Raw genomic sequence first — 20,480 nt, 5'->3', positions numbered from 1 at the left:
CCTCCCAAGCTAGAGACCCGACACCAGGAATTTTCGAACTACTTTGGTTTGAAGCCCCACAGGCTCCAAAAATTTCTATCCGCCCTTGCCGATAGGCAACTTAGTTGAACCTTGGAGGAACCTACCGCATCAGATGCCCACTCAAGACTACCGGTGAAAATAAGGGACTTGGCTCTGTTGCCGCAGCCCCAGCTCCTATTTTCAAACCAAGGCCTTAGCTCCCAACCCTATTTTCAAATAAAAGTCCCGGCTACTCCCTTGCGAGCAGCGGGACCTCAGGAGGAAGCTCACAAGAAAAAAATGTAGAAAAGGCCCAGCCCAAAGTCTTATTTCTGCTCAAGACACCCAAAATCGGAAGGCCCAGCTCCAAAATCAAAACAACCAATATTTCTTGACCCCGCTCAAAATCAAAGCAACCTAAGATGGACCCGGCCAATATCGAACTCTTCCACCTCCAAGGACCCGTTTCTCACTTGCAGCCAAGCTTGAAACCACTCACCCGCAGACCTGCACTACGGTTTTTGCCCAAGCTCTCCAGCTCGGTTGCCTAAGTCTCTTGCCAGCCGGAAAAGGCCCACCAACTTTCTTGATAATCACCAAGGCCATCACGAAACTACAACAGTTTCATTCAAACCTAGCCGTTCGGCAAGGGTCGTGCAGACGACGGAAGACTCGGGTGCCAGACCGAAACCCCAAAACGCAGCTCGACCTTGCGCTAGTACTTCCAAAGTCGACAAGACCTTGCCGAAAGGATCTGCAAACAAAGAGGGCCTTGCCTAGGTCCAAAATCTGGACCGGCTATTTGCGAAACAAAAGGGCCTAGCCCCTTGCCTCCCGACACTCTTCCAAACTCAAGGCATGCTTGAGGACTAGCTTTCAAAAATCTTAGCTCACCCAGCCTCAAGCTATCAGGAAAAAAAGGCCGACCCTTTTCCCAAGGACCATGCGAGTCTTGGCCTCCTTGCCCGAGCGGCAAGGAGCGTGAAAATTGAGAGGCTCACAATTCTCAAAAAAAAAAAAAGAAAAAAAGAAAAAGAAGAAGAAAGACTTTGCATGGCTCACCACAATTCAAACTAGCCCAGCTCCAAAATGCTCCCAGCTTCTCAAACCCAGGGCCTCATTTGGTCCAGACCCACTTTAGCCTTAGCCAAGGCCCCATGGACCCAGCTCCCTGCCGAAAGCCCAACTAAGGCTAAGCCCGAAACCATGACTTAGCCTACTTGCCGAAGGTCCACTCCAACAAAGGCCCCAGGCATTTCTTCTCCCTCTGAAAAAAAAAATAAAAATAAAAAATAAAAAAAGGGTGGGGTTGAGAATGTCTTGGCCTCCTTGCCGAAACCCACCTAGGGCCTAGCCCTTGCAAATCGTTTAAGCCTAAACCACTTGGGTCCCTTGCCAAAGCCCAGCTCCAAGGGGAATTTTGCCGAAATCTCTATTAAGGCCCAGCCTTTTTCATCTCAAGTCTTTGTCAGGAACCTAAGTATACTCCAATGGCCCAGCTCCTTGCTCTTCAAAATTTTGCTCCACAAGGCCCCCCTTGCCAAAACTTCAAAGCCACGGCCTCTAGCGAAGTTCAACCCCACAGAGCTCAGTCCCGGCCTCCTTTCCAAAAGTCCAGTACCCACTACCAATGGTCCAAGGCTCACACAGCTTTTATTATATCTTTCAAGTGTTAACGCAACTTCTAGCTTGCCAACTTGGGGACTAGGGACTGCCCTACGGCTCCCACTGAACCTGGAATACTCGGTCACGATTACACAAAAACCTAACAAGTTCCCAACCCAGAAGTTACTTCTTGACCGCGAACTTGGGGGACTACTGTTTACACCATAATCAACCGAGCATATCCAGCCTCAAAACAACTAGCACCAAGGAAGACACGTGTCACCACCACAGCGACTTGCACAAAGTCCCACATCGGAAATCTACACAAACCTCCCACTCTCACCTCCTATAAATAGGGAGTAGTATCCATGTGAAAAGGGGACTTCCTCTCTCCACTTAGAAGAGGATCCGAGCCTCAGAGCTAGGCCCTAGGGCCGGGGACTCTCTTCTAAATCCCTGGCTTGGGCATCTCACTTGTCATCTTTATATTCGGGTCCAACCCCATGTACAAATGTAATCATACACTATTATAATGAGAACATACTTCTCCGTGGACGTAGCTCATTCATTAAGGGTGAACCACGTATATCTTGTCTTCTTTACATTTATCGCTTGCCCAAGTCTTCACACACATACTTAAGGTCCTCACCTTCATTCATAATCCATCACACCTCATCACTAAGTTGGACTCAATCTTGGCCTAACCATTTTGAGCATCAACACTCACAGTAATAATCTTTGCTTGTTTTATTTTCATTCAGAATGACAGGAGACAAGAATATACAAAAATATAGAACATCAACTGAAGTGCAGAACACAAAACATAGCAGGCACTACTAGGCAAAACAGAGCACCACATCGAGAAGACAGAACCACTGGATGGAAGCAAACTTGGAAAAAATCTGAGCCCAATGGAAACCAAGTTAGGCCATAGAATATATAGTTTACTTGGATAATGAAAACTGTCTGATTTACGATAACGGAACTATGTTACAATAATTCAGCTAGAATTTCCTAATTACCAGTGATCTGCTCATGAGACAAAATTGTCTTAGTATCTATTTCAGCTGGTTGGGATGTGATCATAGAGCCTTGTGCAGGAGAAAACAAGGAAGGGTTGGGTGCAATTTGCAATGTATGAAGAGGTCCTTCCAACATCTCTACTACTTTGCCCATTGATGGCCGATCGGAAGGACTTGTCTGAATGCACCACATACTTATTATTACCATCTTTCTTGCTATTTCTTTTTCCTCCTCTGTGATTGCCCCAAAAACATTCTCATCATTGTCTAGCTCTAGATCTTTATAAACGTAATGCGGAAACAATTCACTGGTATGAGACGCTTCCGAATCCAAATTCTTTCTGGCTCCAACCATTTCAAGAACCAACATGCCGTAGCTGTACACATCAGACTTGTGAGATACGCCTCCAAAGTTCCGGCTAAACACTTCTGGTGCAATGTACCCTGCAGTTCCTCTTGTCCCCATCATGGATACAATACTCTCCTTTGGTTTGCATAGTTTGGCAAGCCCGAAATCAGCAATTTTCGGGCAAAAATCTTTATCCAAAAGAATGTTCTGTGGTTTGATGTCTAAATGCAGAATTCTTGTGTTACATCCACGATGTAAGTATTCTAGTCCTCGCGCAATGCCAACAGCAATTTCAGATAGTGTTTTCCATTCCAAGGGACATTTTGCTTCAGATCCTTGCTCATGTCTGAACTTATCTAAAGATCCATTGGGCATGAATTCATAAATCAAAGCTCTTTTGTCCCTCTCATAACAGAATCCAGAGAGAGTGACAATGTTGACATGGGAGGTTCTACCAATGCTAGCAACTTCATTAATAAAGTCTTCTGCATTACCATTGGACTCGCTTAGGACTTTCACAGCCACGACAAGGCCATCCGGCAGCCTGCCTTTGTACACGGTTCCAAATCCACCTTTACCTATTTTATCTTTGAATGAGTCTGTCATTTTCTTGACATCTGCATAACTATACCGTTTTGGAGTAAGGGATCCATAGTTCCTTATAAATGCCTCAACATCAAACTCATCCCCTATATCTTTCTTGAAGAAACCTGATATTCTTTTCCTTGATATGCATACAATGCAAAAAATGACTATGAAGATGCCCGAAACACCAGCCGAAATGCCTATATTGAAAAATTCTTTAAGTTATGCATTTCATTGATTTGTGAAAGAAAGCAAAGATTGAAACTTCTGGCATTTCTTTGAACAAAAAAGAAAACTTCTGGTATTTGCAATTTAACATATATATACGCACCTATTTCATATTTAGCCTTTGAATTTGAACCTGCACAGAAAAAAAGGTTAAATCATAAGAGTTCTTCGGATGGTGTATCATGTGCTTCTTCAACTGCATCAGTCATTTTCTTTTCTTTTCTTTTTGGACAAATAGAAAAAGCAGTTCGAACCAAATTAAAGCATGCGATATTTATCATGATAAGCTTATTTATATATATTTTCAGAATTAGTGAATGAGAATTGAAAACCTTTTAAAGTTGTTTTAAAAGAATTTCACAATTATTTTGAAAACTTGCTTCCATCTTTCTGAAACAAAAAATGAACACTAATCAAACATGTTTTCACTTTTCATCTTAAAGATTGTGGTTTATCGTAAGCTCGGTGGGTGGCTGTTGAGGTTCAGTGCACTACTAAAATTTGGTATTCGACAACATTGCTTATGACAATAGACAACGAAAACTTAAATGACATGATTCTTATATCTTTACAAACTTCGCTGCTTCAAACCACTGATGTCTTTTGTGTAATACATAGCATCAACACAATTAAGTAGTGATGCCTATTGGCTATTGCTCTGCTCTCCCTTTCTTCATCGTCTTCCAGCTTATGCTGCCACTCTCTCATTGAAAAAGGTGGGTTTAAAGGGATTTACTTGCAGCTTCTTGGTACTTCGATGTGCACAGTTTGAATAATAATCTTTCTGTATGCATTTAGGTGTGCAATTTTCTTTGTTTCTTGGGTTTCCCAGTTGGTAAATTTTATAAACTTAATACTTGGTTTTATGCTTTCTTGTTTCAATATGCAAGTGCAGCAAATAGGAAAAGATATTACACTGGTATTGACTTCAATTCAATGGTGGTGGAGCTCATGTTGCTGCCATGCCTTTGTGGTCTAGCTGTTTTTTGTGTAACTCCTGATTTTTTTAGCTTTTAATTTGGGATGATGAAATATTTAGATAAAAGTTTGAGTTATTTATAATATCCATTTATGACCCCAGCTGACTACAACTCAAGTAGAATGATCAAAGTCAACAAAGGTGGACTCAAGTTTTTAGCATCTTAAGTACCGATGTCGATGGGATTGTACGGATGTCTGGTAGGTGTATTTCTTAGGCTGCTTGGAGCATATGATACTGCGAAGTGTTGACTGGCACCATCAAGACTTCCAATTTGATGTCCGTACCAAAGGATCAAAATGACAAAAAACATGAACACTCTTAAAGGCTTACGGGTCAATTGGTTTACAAAATTTTCTGTCCTAGATGTTCAATTGCTGAAATTCATAGCAACAACAATCTCTTTTCTTGTATCTGTGAGGTTCAGCAGTTTCTATTTTTCTGTTTCTGCAGATAATTGGCTCTAATTACCATGGACTATATAGCACGTGGTTCCCAATTTCGGACCCGGGTTTTATCAGATGAGCCTAATCAGCTAGCTCGGATCGATGTAATAAAAAAAGTGTGGATGCCACCAATCCTGGAATTTCAATGACACAAAAAACTTCTAACATCTTCCTAATTAATAGTCTGTAATTTATAATAGAATGACAAGGGAAGGAACAGACATACCTTTTGGTCTGGGTGGTGGTGGATTTGAAATATTTCTTGCAATATTACATCTGATTGCATAGGCCCGATTATCCTGGCAAAAGCAACTGAATCCACCAGAAGTAGTGTTAAGCCCACACTTCCCTCCTGATTGCATACAAGTGTTGCATTGATCAGTATGAATCTGCAATTCCAATTCAAAGCCCCCATCTACCACGTCTTGGATAGCGGTTCGGTTGGCCTCTAGAGCTGCAGCAGCTGTTGTAGAAACCGGAACAATGACCCGATTTTCACAGGCCCCGGGAGCAACTGGATCAACTCGGGGACTTGGCGTGACATACGAAACGGTGATGTTACCGCTGTTTCTTCTACTGCAAACTTGGGAAGTAGAAGTAAGCTCTGGAATGTTAGTTGTTCTACTTGTACTTGTATTGCACCCGTAGTATAAGGTCAGGTTTGTAAACCCAGAGGAAGTATAATGAAACATAGACGAGTTGATGCTGGTGTTAACAAAACTCGGAGGACAGATTGTTTTCCAATAGTCCTGCCTAGCAACTGTAACAGAAGGAGGAGCCCGACTGGAGTTGGTTTTAAGAATTCTGTAGTTGATATTCGACATGTTGATCACCGGGACATTGTCTAGGCATGCGACCTCAAACCCGGGAAGGCCACAGTAACTAGCTCGGTTTACTCCCCAAAACGGGTACGAGAGGCCTCCGATGCCACCGCAGTTAATAGCTTCGCTGCAGTTGCTATGCAGGGACCAAGTGACCTGAACACCCTCTCCTTGTACGTCTAGTTGCAATGCTTTCCAGACAGCCTCAGAGGCTACAACAACATTGTTCTCACACGGCGGCTGGCCTGGATGTTCTGCATCACATCCCACACGCGAATCGCATTCGTCCACCACTTTTGCCGTCACACTCCTCCCATTGCCCGCCGTAATTATTATCATCCTCCCGCACATCTTCCCGCCATTATACCACCCAGTGGAAAGTGCGACGATCCGCTCAGTGTTTTCATGGTATTGCTCGTCGCACTCGGCTGCTCCTCCGCCATCCCCGCCTTTGTTGAATTCGCCGATATCAAGTTTGGATATGGTGGATGAAGTTACTGGCGGGGAGCATGTGTATGTAGGGTATGATATGTTATTGCAATGGAGAGTTCCGAGGGATTGCAACCTCCGGCGGTCATGGGAGGTGGTGGCGGCGGTTTACTGCATATGTGAGTACCAACATCCGGGTCGTCGTTGCACTTGCGGTTGATGCAGATGAGCTGACCATCGCAGTCGTTGAGGGTTGCGCATGCGCCGTTACAGGAGGACAGGGCCAGTGATGGTTGAGGAAGAGAGATGATATCGATTAAGATGATGAGAGACAAAAGATAAACAAACATCAACGGCAAACTTACCATTTTGGAAATGCTTGTTGCTTTGAGGAGGCGTTTGCTTTCATTCCAGTTTCACTGTTACTAATTTTGTTTGCTTTTACTTTTATTTTTCTGCTTATTATTTGTGTTGAAGTTAGAAGAATCCATGAAAATAAATGTGAGGTCGAAAATGAGAGATGATGATGATGTTGGAAATCAACAAGGGGCAACAGTCTCTGCCAGAGTCTACACGCAAAGGAGGCTACAGCAAACTAAGGAGGCTATTGGTCTACAGCTGGCTTGCCCTCGTGTGTTAATAAAATTCTGCAAATCTGTTTCTAGTCCACTTTTTGGATCCCCTTTTTCAACGCAAAGGCCCCACCAAAGCATGGTCCAATCTCCAGTAATTGCTACGGTTACTATCTTCTTCTTTTTCCTTTTTTATTTTTGGTGAATATATGCTCAACTTTGAATTGAGTTCAGTCATTCTCCTTTGTGGGGCATGCTAGGATTCTAGAAAATTTTGAATAACTTCGTCGAAATGAAAAAAATAAAATATTATTCTTGATTCCCATTGTTATTATTGTGCTATGCATCTCTCCGCATATTCAAAGTTTTGTTCTTATTCTTGGGTTTAGAAAAGTGGTTTAAGATCTCCTTTAGAGCAACTCACATTTCGCTTCAATGTAGTGAGATATAGCGTACTATTCACGTGAATAGTGGTTCTTCGCAAAATCAATTTTGTGTTTCAACCATTGCTAGCTAAGGCGATTATTCATTTTTTGTTTTATTCACAACTTTTTTTACCTCAATAATGGATAATTTGGATAAGATTTTCGGGTTCCTACGTGTCAATACTATTCATATCTCATAATCGGATAAAATTTTCAATTTCAAATTTTAGATAAATTTTTTTAAAAAAAAGGCTGGTATTTATAGAAAAAAATTCATTAATTTTGGGTAATTTTAAAAAAATTGAATTTTTTCCAGTATTTTATTGCAAAAAAATTGGTGTCGTTGGATTGGAGGAAAAATCGGATCGGAGAGCCAGACGATGCCACGTGGCAACAGGAAAAAAAAAATCAGAGCGGGGTACTATAGCGATCAGAAAGCGATCTGATCTCGTTTTGGACCTCAGCGAAGTTGCCTTGGGCGGCCAGTTTGTGGGTCCCATACCTCCCGGGCTTGGGCTGTCCATTGGAACACCTTTTTTTCTCCCCCACCTCGGGCTAGGCTTGTCCACTGGAAAGGCTCTTATTCACCGATAATGATGAAAATGAAAATGAGGATGATTCGTTATTCGGTTCAACAGGAAATTCATTACACTGCTTTTGAAGAAAGTTGTATAGTCATAGTTGCAGATGCAAGAATGTTACCTCATAGGGTCAGTGGGATAAGCCTTTCAAGAGATAGATTATTTTAATATATAAAAATATTATAAATAATACAGTATAATTCAATTGAAATACTAATTCTTATTCGACCAAAAAAAATATATGATTATCTTTCAAGCATAATAATAAATCCTAAAAATATAAAATACTCAATTGTTCATGAAATATTTGATAACAGTAATAGTTAGCTAAGAGTTTGTTAGTGTTGGCACGTATGGCTCACATGTCACAGCTATAATTAGTTAGTTTGTTAAGCATTAGTTATCGGCTAAACATCTGATATAAAAACAACATCTCTCTGTAATTGTGAATACGATTGAAAACCAAGGAAAGCAAATTTTCTCTTCTTCCCTGAGTTCTTCTTCAATATTCATCTTCTTCCTTCAATCTCAATTCTTCTCCCTTATACTGTTAACATGGTATCAGTCGCTAGGACTCGATCCTGATCTTCTTTCTCTTCTCTGCTGCGTGATTTCTCCTCATTCTCTCTCTATTCTTGTTCTCTGTTCTTGTTCTCTACACGATTTTCCCCAAATCCATTTTTTTTTCTTTCCCCAAATTCTTCTCAAACCCTAAATTCTTTGCTTGTGAGTTCTTCAATTTCATGGCGTCTTCTTCGTCTACCTCTTCTCTCAAGATTGAGAGTCTTCTCGGCATGCTTACCATACGCTTGAGGGATGACAACTACCTGAAGTGGAGCTATCAGCTTGAGTCGATGTTACAAGGCTACGACCTCTTTGGATATCTTGATGGATCTGTGTTTGCTCCTCCGAAATTTGCGATTTTGGATGAGGACGGTGTTACCTTTGAAGTCACCGCTGCTTACAAAGACTAGCTGCGTACTGATAAAGCTCTCCTGAGTCTGCTAATTGCTTCTCTCTCTGATGAAGCTCTTGAGTATGTCATTGGAAGTCGCATTGCTCGTGAGGCCTAGCTTAATCTTATAGATCGCTATGCTTCAGTTTCTCGAGCACGTATCAACCACCTAAAGACTGAAATGCAGACAGCGCAGAAGGGTGGTGACTCGATTGAACGATTCCTTCTGCATTTGAAGCATATTCGTGATCAATTGCATTCTGCTGGTGTGAAGATTTCTGATGACGATTTTGTCATCTCTGCTCTCAACGGTTTGCCGCAGGAATATGATATCATCAAAACGGTGTTAATTGCTCGGGATACTTCACTTTCTCTCGAGACTTCCGCGCTCAACTTCTTGTCACCGAGCAAACCGCCGAGGCCGTGGTTGTGACACATTCTCGCAATGTTTACTTCTCAATCGCTCTGAATTCACAATCTGTTCCTAGGTCCGCAAGCTATGGTCCTTCTTCCGTCAAGGCTTGCTTCCTACACCGGTGCGAGGTTCGGTTGGCTATGCCGGCTCTAACACACGGTTTTCTAGTCCTCGTCCTAATTTCAACAGCAATTCTGGTCGTGGTGGTTTTGGTTCTGGTAAATTTGGTTCATCTCAATTCCGTCCTTCCTCTGCTGGATTTTGCAATGGTTTCTCTACCAATAAATTTGCAGTTCCAGAGTGTCAAATTTGCAGTAAGCGTGGGCACACTGCTGCTAATTGTTACCATCGCCATTCTTCTCATAATCCTACTGCTTCTTCTATGATAATTGAGTGTCAAATTTGTGGTAAAAAGGGGCATGGTGCTTTGGATTGTTACCACCGCTCCAATTATGCATTTCAAGGTCAATCTCCTTTTTCATCCTTGACTGCAATGACTGCTCAGACTACCTACAATCCTGATCAAGTATGGATAGCTAACAGTGGTGCTACACATCACATGGTCTCTATTCTCGATCATCCTGAATAATGTGGCTGCTTGTGATTCTGCTGAGAATGTGACTGTTGGCAATGGGGAAGGTTTGCAAATCCGTCATCTAGGAACTGCTAAGCTTTCTTCTTTAACTTTCCATCCGTGTTTCATGTTCCACATCTCACGGCTAATCTCTTATCTGTGCATCAACTGTGTAAAGATAACAATTGCAATATTATCTTTGATGTTTCTGGATTTTATATATAGGACAAGCTCACCAAGAAAATTCTGCTCCAAGGCAAGAGTAGCCATGGGCTTTATCCAATACCAGTGTCTCTGCAATCTTCAGTTTCTGTACCTTCTCCCATACAACATTCTCAGCGGTTTGTGTCTCCGTCAGTTGCGTTTCTTAGTCAGCAGGTTAAATCGTCCTTGTGGCATCACGGTTGGGTCATCCAACTAATGAAGTGGTGAAGTATATGCTCAAAGCTGCTCAACTTCCCTATTGTGATGATTCTCAATTTTTCATGTGTTCTGATTGTCTTCATGGCAAAATGCATAAACTTCCTTTTCCTACAGATCATGTAAAAGTTACCATTCCATTTCAAAAAATTCATAGTGATGTGTGGGGTCCCTCTAGGATGAAATCTATTGATGGCTTTCGGTTTTATGTGATCTTTGTTGATGAGTGTACTGGCTATATGTGGTTGTATCCACTTTATAATAAATCAGAAGTTTATGCTACTTTTCTTAGGTTTCATGCCATGCTTGTTACTCAGTTTGCTGCTTCTGTCAAGTGTTTGCAAAGTGATGGGGGAGGGGAGTTTGCTACTAGTAGGTTGTTCACTGATTATTTGGCTTCTAAGGGCATTGAACATCAATTATCCTGTCCATACACTCCTCAGCAAAATGGTTTAGCTGAGAGGAAGAATAGACATCTTATTGAAACCTCTATTACTTTTTTGACTGCTGCTCATCTTCCTAGTCAATTTTGGTTTCATGTCGTTGCTCATGCTGCGTATTTGATTAATAGGATGCCTAGTAAAGGTTTGGATCTTCAGTCTCCCTATTATAGACTTTTTGGCTTGGTTCCTGATATCACACATGTTAAGGTGTTTGGCACTGCAATTTATCCATATTTGAGACCTTATACTGAGCATAAGCTTCAACCTCGCACAGCTCAATGTGTTTTTCTTGGATATGCACCAGGTTATAAAGGTGTCATTTGTTATAATACTTTCCGAGTAAGGCAATTGAGTTCTCGTTCCTAGAATTAGTCACTCCTTTACTTTCATCACCCCCATTCTTTTTCTGAAGATAGGCAGCAAACTCGTTGATGAGTGAAACAGGATTCGAGGTGAAGTTTGAAGGCCCATCAGTAGAAGAAGTTGCATGATTCGCCTTGTAGCCTGAATTCTGTGAACGTTTCTGAGCACCCTTGGTGTCTGCTGCAAACTTAGGCTTCAATTCTGGATGTAGAAATTGCAATGATGACACTTCAAATCTGGCCTCTTGCCCTTGTACACTCTTTCTTCAGCATGCTTGTTGTTGGACATGTACGCCCTAGCCTCATATGTATTTGCCTTGGTCTCCATGTTCATGACCTTCTTACAAATGTCTTCTCGTTGAATTGTGGCGCACACATTTGCAAAGGATGGAAGATCTAAATTCATAAGGATGTGGCTGCGGAGATCTTCATACTCCGAACTTAGACTTGCCAACAACTGAAAGATCTTGTCTTCTTCATATCTTTTCAGCAACACAACTGCGTTAGTAGTATGTGGACGATATACCTCAAGCTCATTCCACATGCTTTTCATGCTACCAAGAAGTTGGATAAAAGGCTTACCCTCTTGTTGAAGGCTTGCAATGTCTTTCTTGAGTTGAAAAACACGGGCAGAATTGTTTTGATTGCCATACATTTCTTTGACAGCCTCTCATAGATGAAAAGAGGACCCGTAAAAGCTGAAAATTTCAGCATTTTTCCGCTCCATAGAGTTGAGAAGCCACGACATAACCAATTGGTCTTTGCACAGCCAGGATTCATAATTGGGTGAAGAAACATCAGGAGCTTCAATATTCCCATTAATGAAGCCAAGCTTTGATCTTCCACCAAGAGCAAGTGTAACAGCTCTTGACCAAGGAAGGTAATTGAATTCATTCAGTAACACTGAACTCAAACGTTGATTTGGGTTGACATCAATCTTAGAAGGATTTGAAGAAGAGAGAACAGAAGAGCTCTCTGCCTCCTGACTGAAAGGATTCTCTTCTGCCATTTAGTGAAGAGCGAAGGAAGTAGAAAATGAGAAGCAAAGATGCAGAGACAGGCTGGTTAAGGTTCCTGCTCTGATTCCATGTTGATTTTGAATGAATGTTTGTATATTTCATCATGAGGAGAATCACACAATACACAAATATATAGAGAGATTGAGTGAGGGCAAGAAACCACCAGACAACAGGCTTTACCCTCACCACAGACTTTACCCCCAAATTAAGTTGTAAAGGCCAACACTAATTACAAGGAAACCTTAAATCAAGAAAAAGGTGGTAATCACAACTCACCAATTAGGTAGAGTGTTGACTACAACCTATCCTATACAAAAACTAATCTATATCTTCCAAAATATCATCAATAAATACACATACTAAATGTATAGAAAATCAATACCATAGTATCCAATGTATGACCTAATATAAACTAAAAATAAAATAATTACATATACCTTGTGGGACTTTAAGTACATTTCTTCTTGTTAGCACTCTTGAATCATGAGCTAAACTCTCCCACCCACTAAAAATATATATGAACTCCAAATCAAAGTTGCAAGCTGCTAATACATTTTGTGATATTATTGTGTGACAATTATAATAGTTGCTTATAACATGTTCCGTTACCATTGTTGGAATATGTGTGCCATTAATAACGCTGATACAATCCTAAAATAAATTCAAAAGTTTAAATTAATCCAAAAGTTTATTTAATAAATTCACAATTAATAAATAATAAAAACACCTTAATAAAATAAGAAACAGATGGAAAAGTTTAAGAAAGGGTCATGAGGCATTAGTATAAGATGGGAAGAGATGAAGGAATAGGGCTCGAAATTTAAGGGTTCCAAGGAGGAGAGGTGAAGCTTGCTCTCTCTAGATGTGTGTCTAATAGGTAGAGGATACCCCCATTTTATAGCCGCTGGAAGCTCATTCTTCCCAAGAAACCCTAATGGGTTCTCTCCAATTTTGTCAAGTCTTCCCTTTCATTTCTCTTCCCTTCCTTTGATTCATCCTATTTTGTGAAATCCCCCTATGTCCAAACACACAAAGACAAGATTTTTGGGAGCTCAAAAGTCTTCCCGCAGCCTTTCCAATGGTAACCTCCCATCTCTAGTTATCACTTCTCCTTCTTTCCTCCGCAAGGAAATAGATAGCAGCGTTGGTCTAAAAGATGCCTTTCCTCCTAGCAACCTACGCGCGCTAATACCCTTTGGTCTTTTGAATGGTTTGTCTTGAGGTTTGCCTTTGGTCACGTGCTGGAGCCTCCCAATAGCCTGCATATGTGAGTCATTCCTTGGCCTTTTGTCATGGTTTTGTCTTCAGCCATGTGCTGGAGACTTTCAGATATTTTTCTTGTTTATTTGGGCCTTCCTAAGGTAATGGGTTTGTCTACTAGGGAATGGGCCAACTTCACAAAGTGATGGACTATTTTTTATTAAGGTGATGGGTCAACTTTCTAAAGTAGTGGGCTTCCTTTTTCTCTCATTTATACTTATCCACATATTGAGCTCAAGAAATGGGCTCGAGTTTTGGGGCTCCCAAGCAGCCCAAAACTTTCATTTCTTGGCCATCAATGAGCCTCATGAATGCTCGTTACCGTCCATACCCAAGCATTTGCGTGACTTGGGCCCACTTAAGTTTGTAGTGTGGTTAGGTGTAAAAATAATGATATTCCACCTAGCATTGCATGTCGATTGGCGTGCTTGAATTTTATCGTCTTTGAAAAAAGATACGATGCTTGACGGGATAATTAGCATGGGCTTGTAGAGCCAGTACCTTTTATAGGCTCATTTCAATTCTTAGCGTGATGGATTGCATATTTATTTGGCATGACACGTGGTCGTGGCTGTGCAAGCGTGCATGACGAATTTCATGTGCTCCAAACCGGGTCTTTTTTAATAAGGTGTCACACTGGGCTGAGAATTTATTTGAGTACAACCCTAGATTTTTTGGGCCTCAACACCAATATAGGACAATCTGTTAAATAGATGTTAAAATGGACATGTACATCGCACGTGAGTGGGCATAAATGTATTTTAACACAAACCGAAACACTCAAACGCTCGCGACTCTGACTATCAACTTAAATCAAAGTCGCAAAATTATTTGTTAGCACTAATTGGTTTGTACATTTCAAAAAAAAAAAAAAAAAAAGGTTGTCATGAAATGAAACGTCCAATGTAAAATTTTATATTAAAAAAAATAATAAATAAAAACCTAAAGAATTGGGGGGCACTGAAGGTCGTCCCTAGATCAACTTGGCTTGTCAACAGTGTTCTGTTTGTGTGGTAATGATGACTGGTATTTGGTATTGTGTGAGGTACTTAATTAGTTCCAAAAAGAACTTTAATAGAATCAATCTAATAAATAAATCAAGAAAGAACTTTAAGAGAACTTCATATGTTCCAATTACATATTCACATGAACTTGTTCCCAAGTACATCCCTCAATTCTCATGAACGCAACATATGTAAACACAAGGAATAGAATCCCGAAGGTTTGGGTTCATGTGTTAAAATACCTTGAAGGGGAAAAAAAAAACGAAAAAGGACCAACTGTATTATTTGAATGATGTCTGAAATACAATTATTATCCTTGCATGATGATTTTTAAAAGAAAAAAACTCTGATGGTAGTATTATAATTTTTAGGGTTTTCAAATATATCATACAAGCCTTGGAAAACTTAAAAATTATAATACTACCATTAGAGTTTTTTTTTTTTTGGGGTAGGGTTATTTTAGTATTTTAAACGGATTATCTATCAGAGTTTCTAGAATTTTAGTATTGTAGGGTTATTTTATATTTGGTGCCTTATTTATGAACTTATGATGCCCTTTCTCAACTCAACTAATTCAAGCTTTATCGAACTCATAATTTATTTAATAAATCAAATAGATCTATTCTTGCCTTCGTGGTGAATAAACCATCATTGAGTGTTATAATGGCTTCCCACCCAAAAAAAAAAGAATTTGATAGTGCCTAAAGAGAATGAGGAGATACAGTGGGCCTGCTCTACCAATAAGGTAGCCCATTAAACCAAGCCTTCCTTCGTTGTCTGCCTTTTATCTTAAAAAACTAGCCCCTTGGTGCATGCTCTGCATGTGCTAATTGGTTTTTTTTTATTTTTTTATTTTATTTTTAGAATGAAAAAAATATAATATGAGTAGTTACGTTTTATAAAAGTATAATCTATTACCTGATTTTATTTTTAATTTTAATTTTTTTAATATGAAAAAATGTGAATTTACCATATTATCCTCATTTAATTAATAATTTCAATTCTTAATGTTTGAATTAATCGATGGCATTTTCTGGTATTTTGAATGTTTCACCATTCTCTGCCTTTTGCTTTATATATATAGATTCAGCAGAGTTCAAATTAAAAAATAATAAAATCTGTTTAAGTCGAACCATTTTAAAAAGAAATAATTAAATAATAGTCCCTTTGTAGCTGAGAATTGACTCCTTTGTTGTAGCTATAGTGGTAGCTGGGGTTAACCCTTCCCATGCCCATCATTAAAATTACTTTACTTTTTAAATAAATATTTTTTTTTAATATGGTCATTTTGGTTGGATGTGTTGATGGATCAAAACCTCATGATGATGATCTCACAAACTTTGGATCCATTATTGAGGCCTAATAAATTTTAGTCCACCCTTCCCCACCACCCAAATAAATAAGTCAATAAAGTGGGATAAGATTGGACAGCCTACTAAATCCCTACAGCATTATGATTGATGCATTTTTATTAACTAAAATCCCGTTTGATTTACGAAACGGATTTAAAGAAAAATCATTTTTCATGTTATTTTCTAAGAGCAGTTCTAGAGGGCTGCCCTTATTAGGGCAGGAGGGGGCCCAAGTCCCAAATTCGTCTTCCATTTGAAGCTACCAGGGCAACTGTTGAGGCCCAAGAAACCAGGCCAGCCCTCCGGCAAAACGAGCCTATACTCTAGCTGGATTGCTGATGTCAGCAAATTTAAAAAAATCTACAAAAAATTTCATATTTTTTATAAAAATAAATACTTAGTCATATTCTTCACTTCCCACACCAAAACTATATACAAATTTCTCTCTTCATATCTCATGTGAATAGTGGTTGACATGACAATGAGTGGAAACACCACAATATTTTGCAAGGGTTGCCACTGTTCACGTGAATGGTAACAACAATTGCTTTGCCCTTGCCCTTTGCCATGACAAATGGGTGGAAGTGCTCTAAGGAATGGGAAATTGAAGATTTATTTTTCATGTGTTGGTAATGCTGGGAATGGAAAACAAAGTTTTTATAATTTTCCAATTATACCCATATTGAATCAAATAAAAAAAATGCATTTAATAAAATATTGTGATTCTAAATTATTAATGGGTATAAAATAGTCATGAAAAATGCACATTTAATATTGACTCATTTTCTCAAATTGTCCCATGTGGAGGGAAAACAAATCCCAAGGGGTAGGAGGGCTTCACTTTCCCCTACTTTCCCATGTGCAAGACAACTATTTTTCATGTCTGGACTTATCAAATATTGGTAAACAATTAATTTCTCATCCCCAAGCCTCCTTTCCCATGAACCAAACGAGACCCAAAAGTAATATTTGATTCTTTATTTATTTATTTTAGAATTAATATTATTTTTTGAGTGTAAGCAATAAGTTAAAGTATTGGGAGAGAGGTTTCTCACACACGCACAATCAAGATGTCATGGTGATTCAAACATGAAACTTCTAGTGTTCAAGTCAAAGCCATTTTTTACTGGACTAGATCCTGTTGGTTGAATTAATATTATTTGATTATAAGTAATGAGCAATTATCTCTTAGCATTATAATTGACAGGCAACTAACTGCATAATAACATAACATATAGACTATCTAAAAATTTAGGTGCAGATAATTGACCATGTAAACTAAAATATATATTCTAGTAGTTAATAATATATGTAGCTTTTCAAAAGTGATAACATCAAAATGTTTTTACTTAAATCATAATTTAAGCAGTTTGCATTATAAAAAGAAGAAGTCTAAAACCCTAAATTCTTCATCTTGAATCATGTCATCTAAATAAACCATTAAACATTTCAATTTAGAAAATACCATAACAAAGTCAATGCTTGGGATTTGTGAGTAATGTTCAAGCATTTCTATAATAAATTAAAAACACTGCAGCACACGCAGGAGAAACATAACAAGAATTACACCATGACATAAAGATACACAGAGACAGAGCAACTATCCAATTCTGATGCTTGGTTGTGACAAAATATTCTGCTACTCAGCTAATAAAAAAATAAAACTTTTAACATGAAAATAAATAAAATACTTCAATCAAGGAATTAATAAATAAAATAAATAAATAAGCGCGTAATAAATCATGTTTTTGCTGGATTACCGCGTCTTTAAATCAAAGCAAGACGGTGGGCCCTCATGTCAGCAATCAACAAATCGAAGGCCAAAGTCAAGAAAAGCACTCTCTCTCTCTCTCTCTCTAAAACATTAAAAAAAAATTCCAATTCTCTCTCCATATAATAACACTATAAATTCTGCTTTTTTTTTCCAACCAAACGGACATAATCAAACTGCCTAGCTTTGTTATTATCGAAACCAAAAAACCAAAAAATAATAATAATAATAATAATAAAAAGTCTCCCTTTGAAAAGCAGCCATAGGAGGAGGAGAGAGAGAGCTTTCCACGTTTTCTCATCACAACAAGCAAAACTGAATAAAAAAAACAAAACCAAAAAAACACTCGCTTTTGACAGCACAAAAAAGCAACAAACCCAATTACCCTCATCTTCTACCTACCTACCTATAATCTCACAACCCTCCACCGTCACCACCTCCTTTTTTCTCCACCGCCCTTCTCTGCAATCCAACGGTCTGTTTTTGTTCCGATCAATTCATTTTTTCAACATTTCTTGTTAGACCTAATTTGTGCGGTCAATTCTGTTTATTTCTGGATCGAATTCGAATTTGAATTCGAACCCTAGGGTTGCAGAACACCAAAAGGAGCTCAATTAATTCAAATTCCCGGTGATTTTTCATCTGGGTCGATGGCGGATCTTGAAAATAGGCTCGAATTGTCGGGTAAGCCCAAACCCACCACCTTGTTCTTCAATCGATCGCTTAGCATGTACCCTACCCCCATGGATGCTCCCAAGAAGCCCCATTTCCATGCTTCGATCGATCACCACACAAATTCCTTCAAGAAATTCTACAATTCCATCGAGACGGTGCGTTCCGCCAGCAGTTCCTTTAAAGGGAAGGTCAAGAAGCTCTGCAGTTTTTTCGAATCGGATAAACCTGGGTCGCGAAATCCTGATGAATCACAATCCCTGATGAATGTCAAGCTAAGACCCTCGAAGTCAATGGCGCCGTCGAAATCCATAGCGCCAGATTTTCGGATTCTGTCGATTCGGTTGCCAGGCACGGATGATCGAATTGTGGTGTATTTCACGAGTTTGCGAGGGATTCGGAGGACATATGAGGATTGTTATGCTGTGAGGATGATATTCAAGGGGTTTGGGGTTTGGGTTGATGAAAGAGATATATCTATGGATTCGGCTTATAGGAAAGAGTTGCAGAGCGTTTTGGGTGAGAAGAATGTGAGTTTGCCACAAGTATTTATAAGGGGAAAGTATGTGGGAGGTGCTGAGGTGATCAAACAGCTGTTTGAGACTGGGGAATTGGCGAAAATTCTTCAAGGGATTCCTATTCGGAAACCCGGGTTTGTGTGTGAAGGTTGTGGGGATGCGCGGTTCGTGCCCTGCGTGAATTGCAGTGGGAGTAGGAAGGTATTTGATGAAGATGAAGGGATGCTCAAGAGGTGCTCTGAGTGCAATGAAAATGGTTTGATTCGGTGTCGTGATTGCAGCTCTTGAATTGCCAAATGCCACGTTGCTGCATACTCTAGACGCCCTGCTGTTGTTCATAAATAAATAACTACTCGAGAATAGTTGATGGTAATGCTTAAAGTTGGGATCCAAATTTCTCTTTGATTTGTGGTTTTTTTGTTGGTTGATTGTGCATCTGTTGGGGACTGATGTTCATTCACTCTTTGAACTGCATTTTGAATAATAGTGTATGTTATCAAGATGCAAAATTGGTATGGGTATGTCCGATTGTAATACGCACTAGGGAGAGGTGTTTCTTTCCTCCCCAATGGCAATGTAAATATTTAGTATATTGTATCTCTGCAAGGGGTTGCAAACTGATGAAATGTATTGAGATTGGATTTATTTATGCCTTAACTATCCACTCTTGAATATCTTTGGCTTTCAAAGCAGTTTAGTGTACGTTTATATGTAGATCTTTTCTTGATTAGTGGAAGTTTTGATATGATTATGTGGACATAATGGAATTAGGATTTGGCCTTTTGGGTGATTAGGATTTGGTCTCTGTGTGTGGGTTTCATGTTGGATTTGTAAAATTGTGAAAGTATTCACTTGTAGGGAATCGGTGTAGATAATTTTCGCGAGTTATTATTTTCAAGATGCTGCTTTGAATTTGATTTCATTCATCTACATAATACGTGGGAATGGAAACTCTGATTCTTATTTTTCATTGGATTTTTGATCGGTGGGGATCAATATCTGGTGGTACGAAATCAAACTTCTTGTTCGGTAATCAAACAGAGGTTTTTAATATTTGTTGCTTGCAACTGACTGATCTCTGTAAGTATAGAATGTGATCTGGTGCATTCTTGTTCGTTTTCTTCTCTCTTTTCTTTTCTCTGCAAACTAAATAAGAGCTCTAGTAACAGGGTTTTGTTTTGTCCCTTGTTGATAATGAGCTTGATCTTGTGTAATTGTTCTCCTGTTGGATTCATGCTAATTGTCGTCAAAATGGAAAGTTGTTAGTGTTTTCAGTGTTTGGTGTTGTGGATTTCAGCATTGTGATTTACTGGAATCTTTTATCATTATTTCTTCTTCTGAAAACAGTGACAGAAAACTTCTAAGTTCTAAATTGTCTATTTCTGAACTGATGATCTGTACTGGATACCATTTGGTTCATATTTTATCCTTATTTATCTATTCTCATTACCTGTTTACTTCATTTGGCCATGGTTTTGCATTTGTTTGACTTCCATCCTCTGTTGTAAGCCTCTTGATCCTGATACCTAGTTTTCTTTTCTATTTTTGGCTAAGGCCTGCCTCAATACCAAAACAAAAAAGGCAAAATAGAAAAGAAAAGAGTAGATAGAATGTCATTGACATATGGAATGAATAGGTAGAATATATAATTATAAATATATGAGTTTACTTTT

At 39.2% G+C, this 20,480-nt stretch overlaps 2 protein-coding genes and 2 pseudogenes across 2 annotated transcripts; 2 read left to right on the top strand and 2 right to left on the bottom strand.

Annotated features, from left to right (window-relative positions):
* Positions 1–2,326: 2,326 nt before the first annotated feature.
* On the bottom strand, positions 2,327–6,931 carry LOC103330691 (LEAF RUST 10 DISEASE-RESISTANCE LOCUS RECEPTOR-LIKE PROTEIN KINASE-like 2.5). The gene is made up of 3 exons (XM_008233293.3): positions 5,441–6,931; positions 3,893–3,922; positions 2,327–3,761 (listed from the first exon to the last, which is right to left on the bottom strand). Exons 1-3 carry the CDS (start codon positions 6,384–6,386, stop codon positions 2,620–2,622), a joined length of 2,118 nt encoding a protein of 705 aa, XP_008231515.2. The 5' UTR covers positions 6,387–6,931; the 3' UTR covers positions 2,327–2,619.
* A 1,854-nt stretch (positions 6,932–8,785) lies between these two features.
* Positions 8,786–10,418, top strand: LOC148916709 (uncharacterized; annotated as a pseudogene).
* A 747-nt stretch (positions 10,419–11,165) lies between these two features.
* LOC148916708 (uncharacterized) lies at positions 11,166–12,220 on the bottom strand (annotated as a pseudogene).
* Positions 12,221–17,886: 5,666 nt separating this feature from the next.
* LOC103330683 (Glutaredoxin family protein) lies at positions 17,887–19,464 on the top strand. The gene has a single exon (XM_089053209.1). It carries the CDS (start codon positions 18,268–18,270, stop codon positions 19,093–19,095), a length of 828 nt encoding a protein of 275 aa, XP_088909335.1. The 5' UTR covers positions 17,887–18,267; the 3' UTR covers positions 19,096–19,464.
* Positions 19,465–20,480: the final 1,016 nt, after the last annotated feature.

Source organism: Prunus mume, linkage group LG5 (genome assembly GCF_029339155.1).
Source record: "Prunus mume cultivar Tortuosa linkage group LG5, ASM2933915v1, whole genome shotgun sequence".
In the NCBI taxonomy this organism is placed as follows: domain Eukaryota; kingdom Viridiplantae; phylum Streptophyta; class Magnoliopsida; order Rosales; family Rosaceae; genus Prunus; species Prunus mume.
This window is presented reverse-complemented; position numbering and strand designations above follow the sequence as displayed.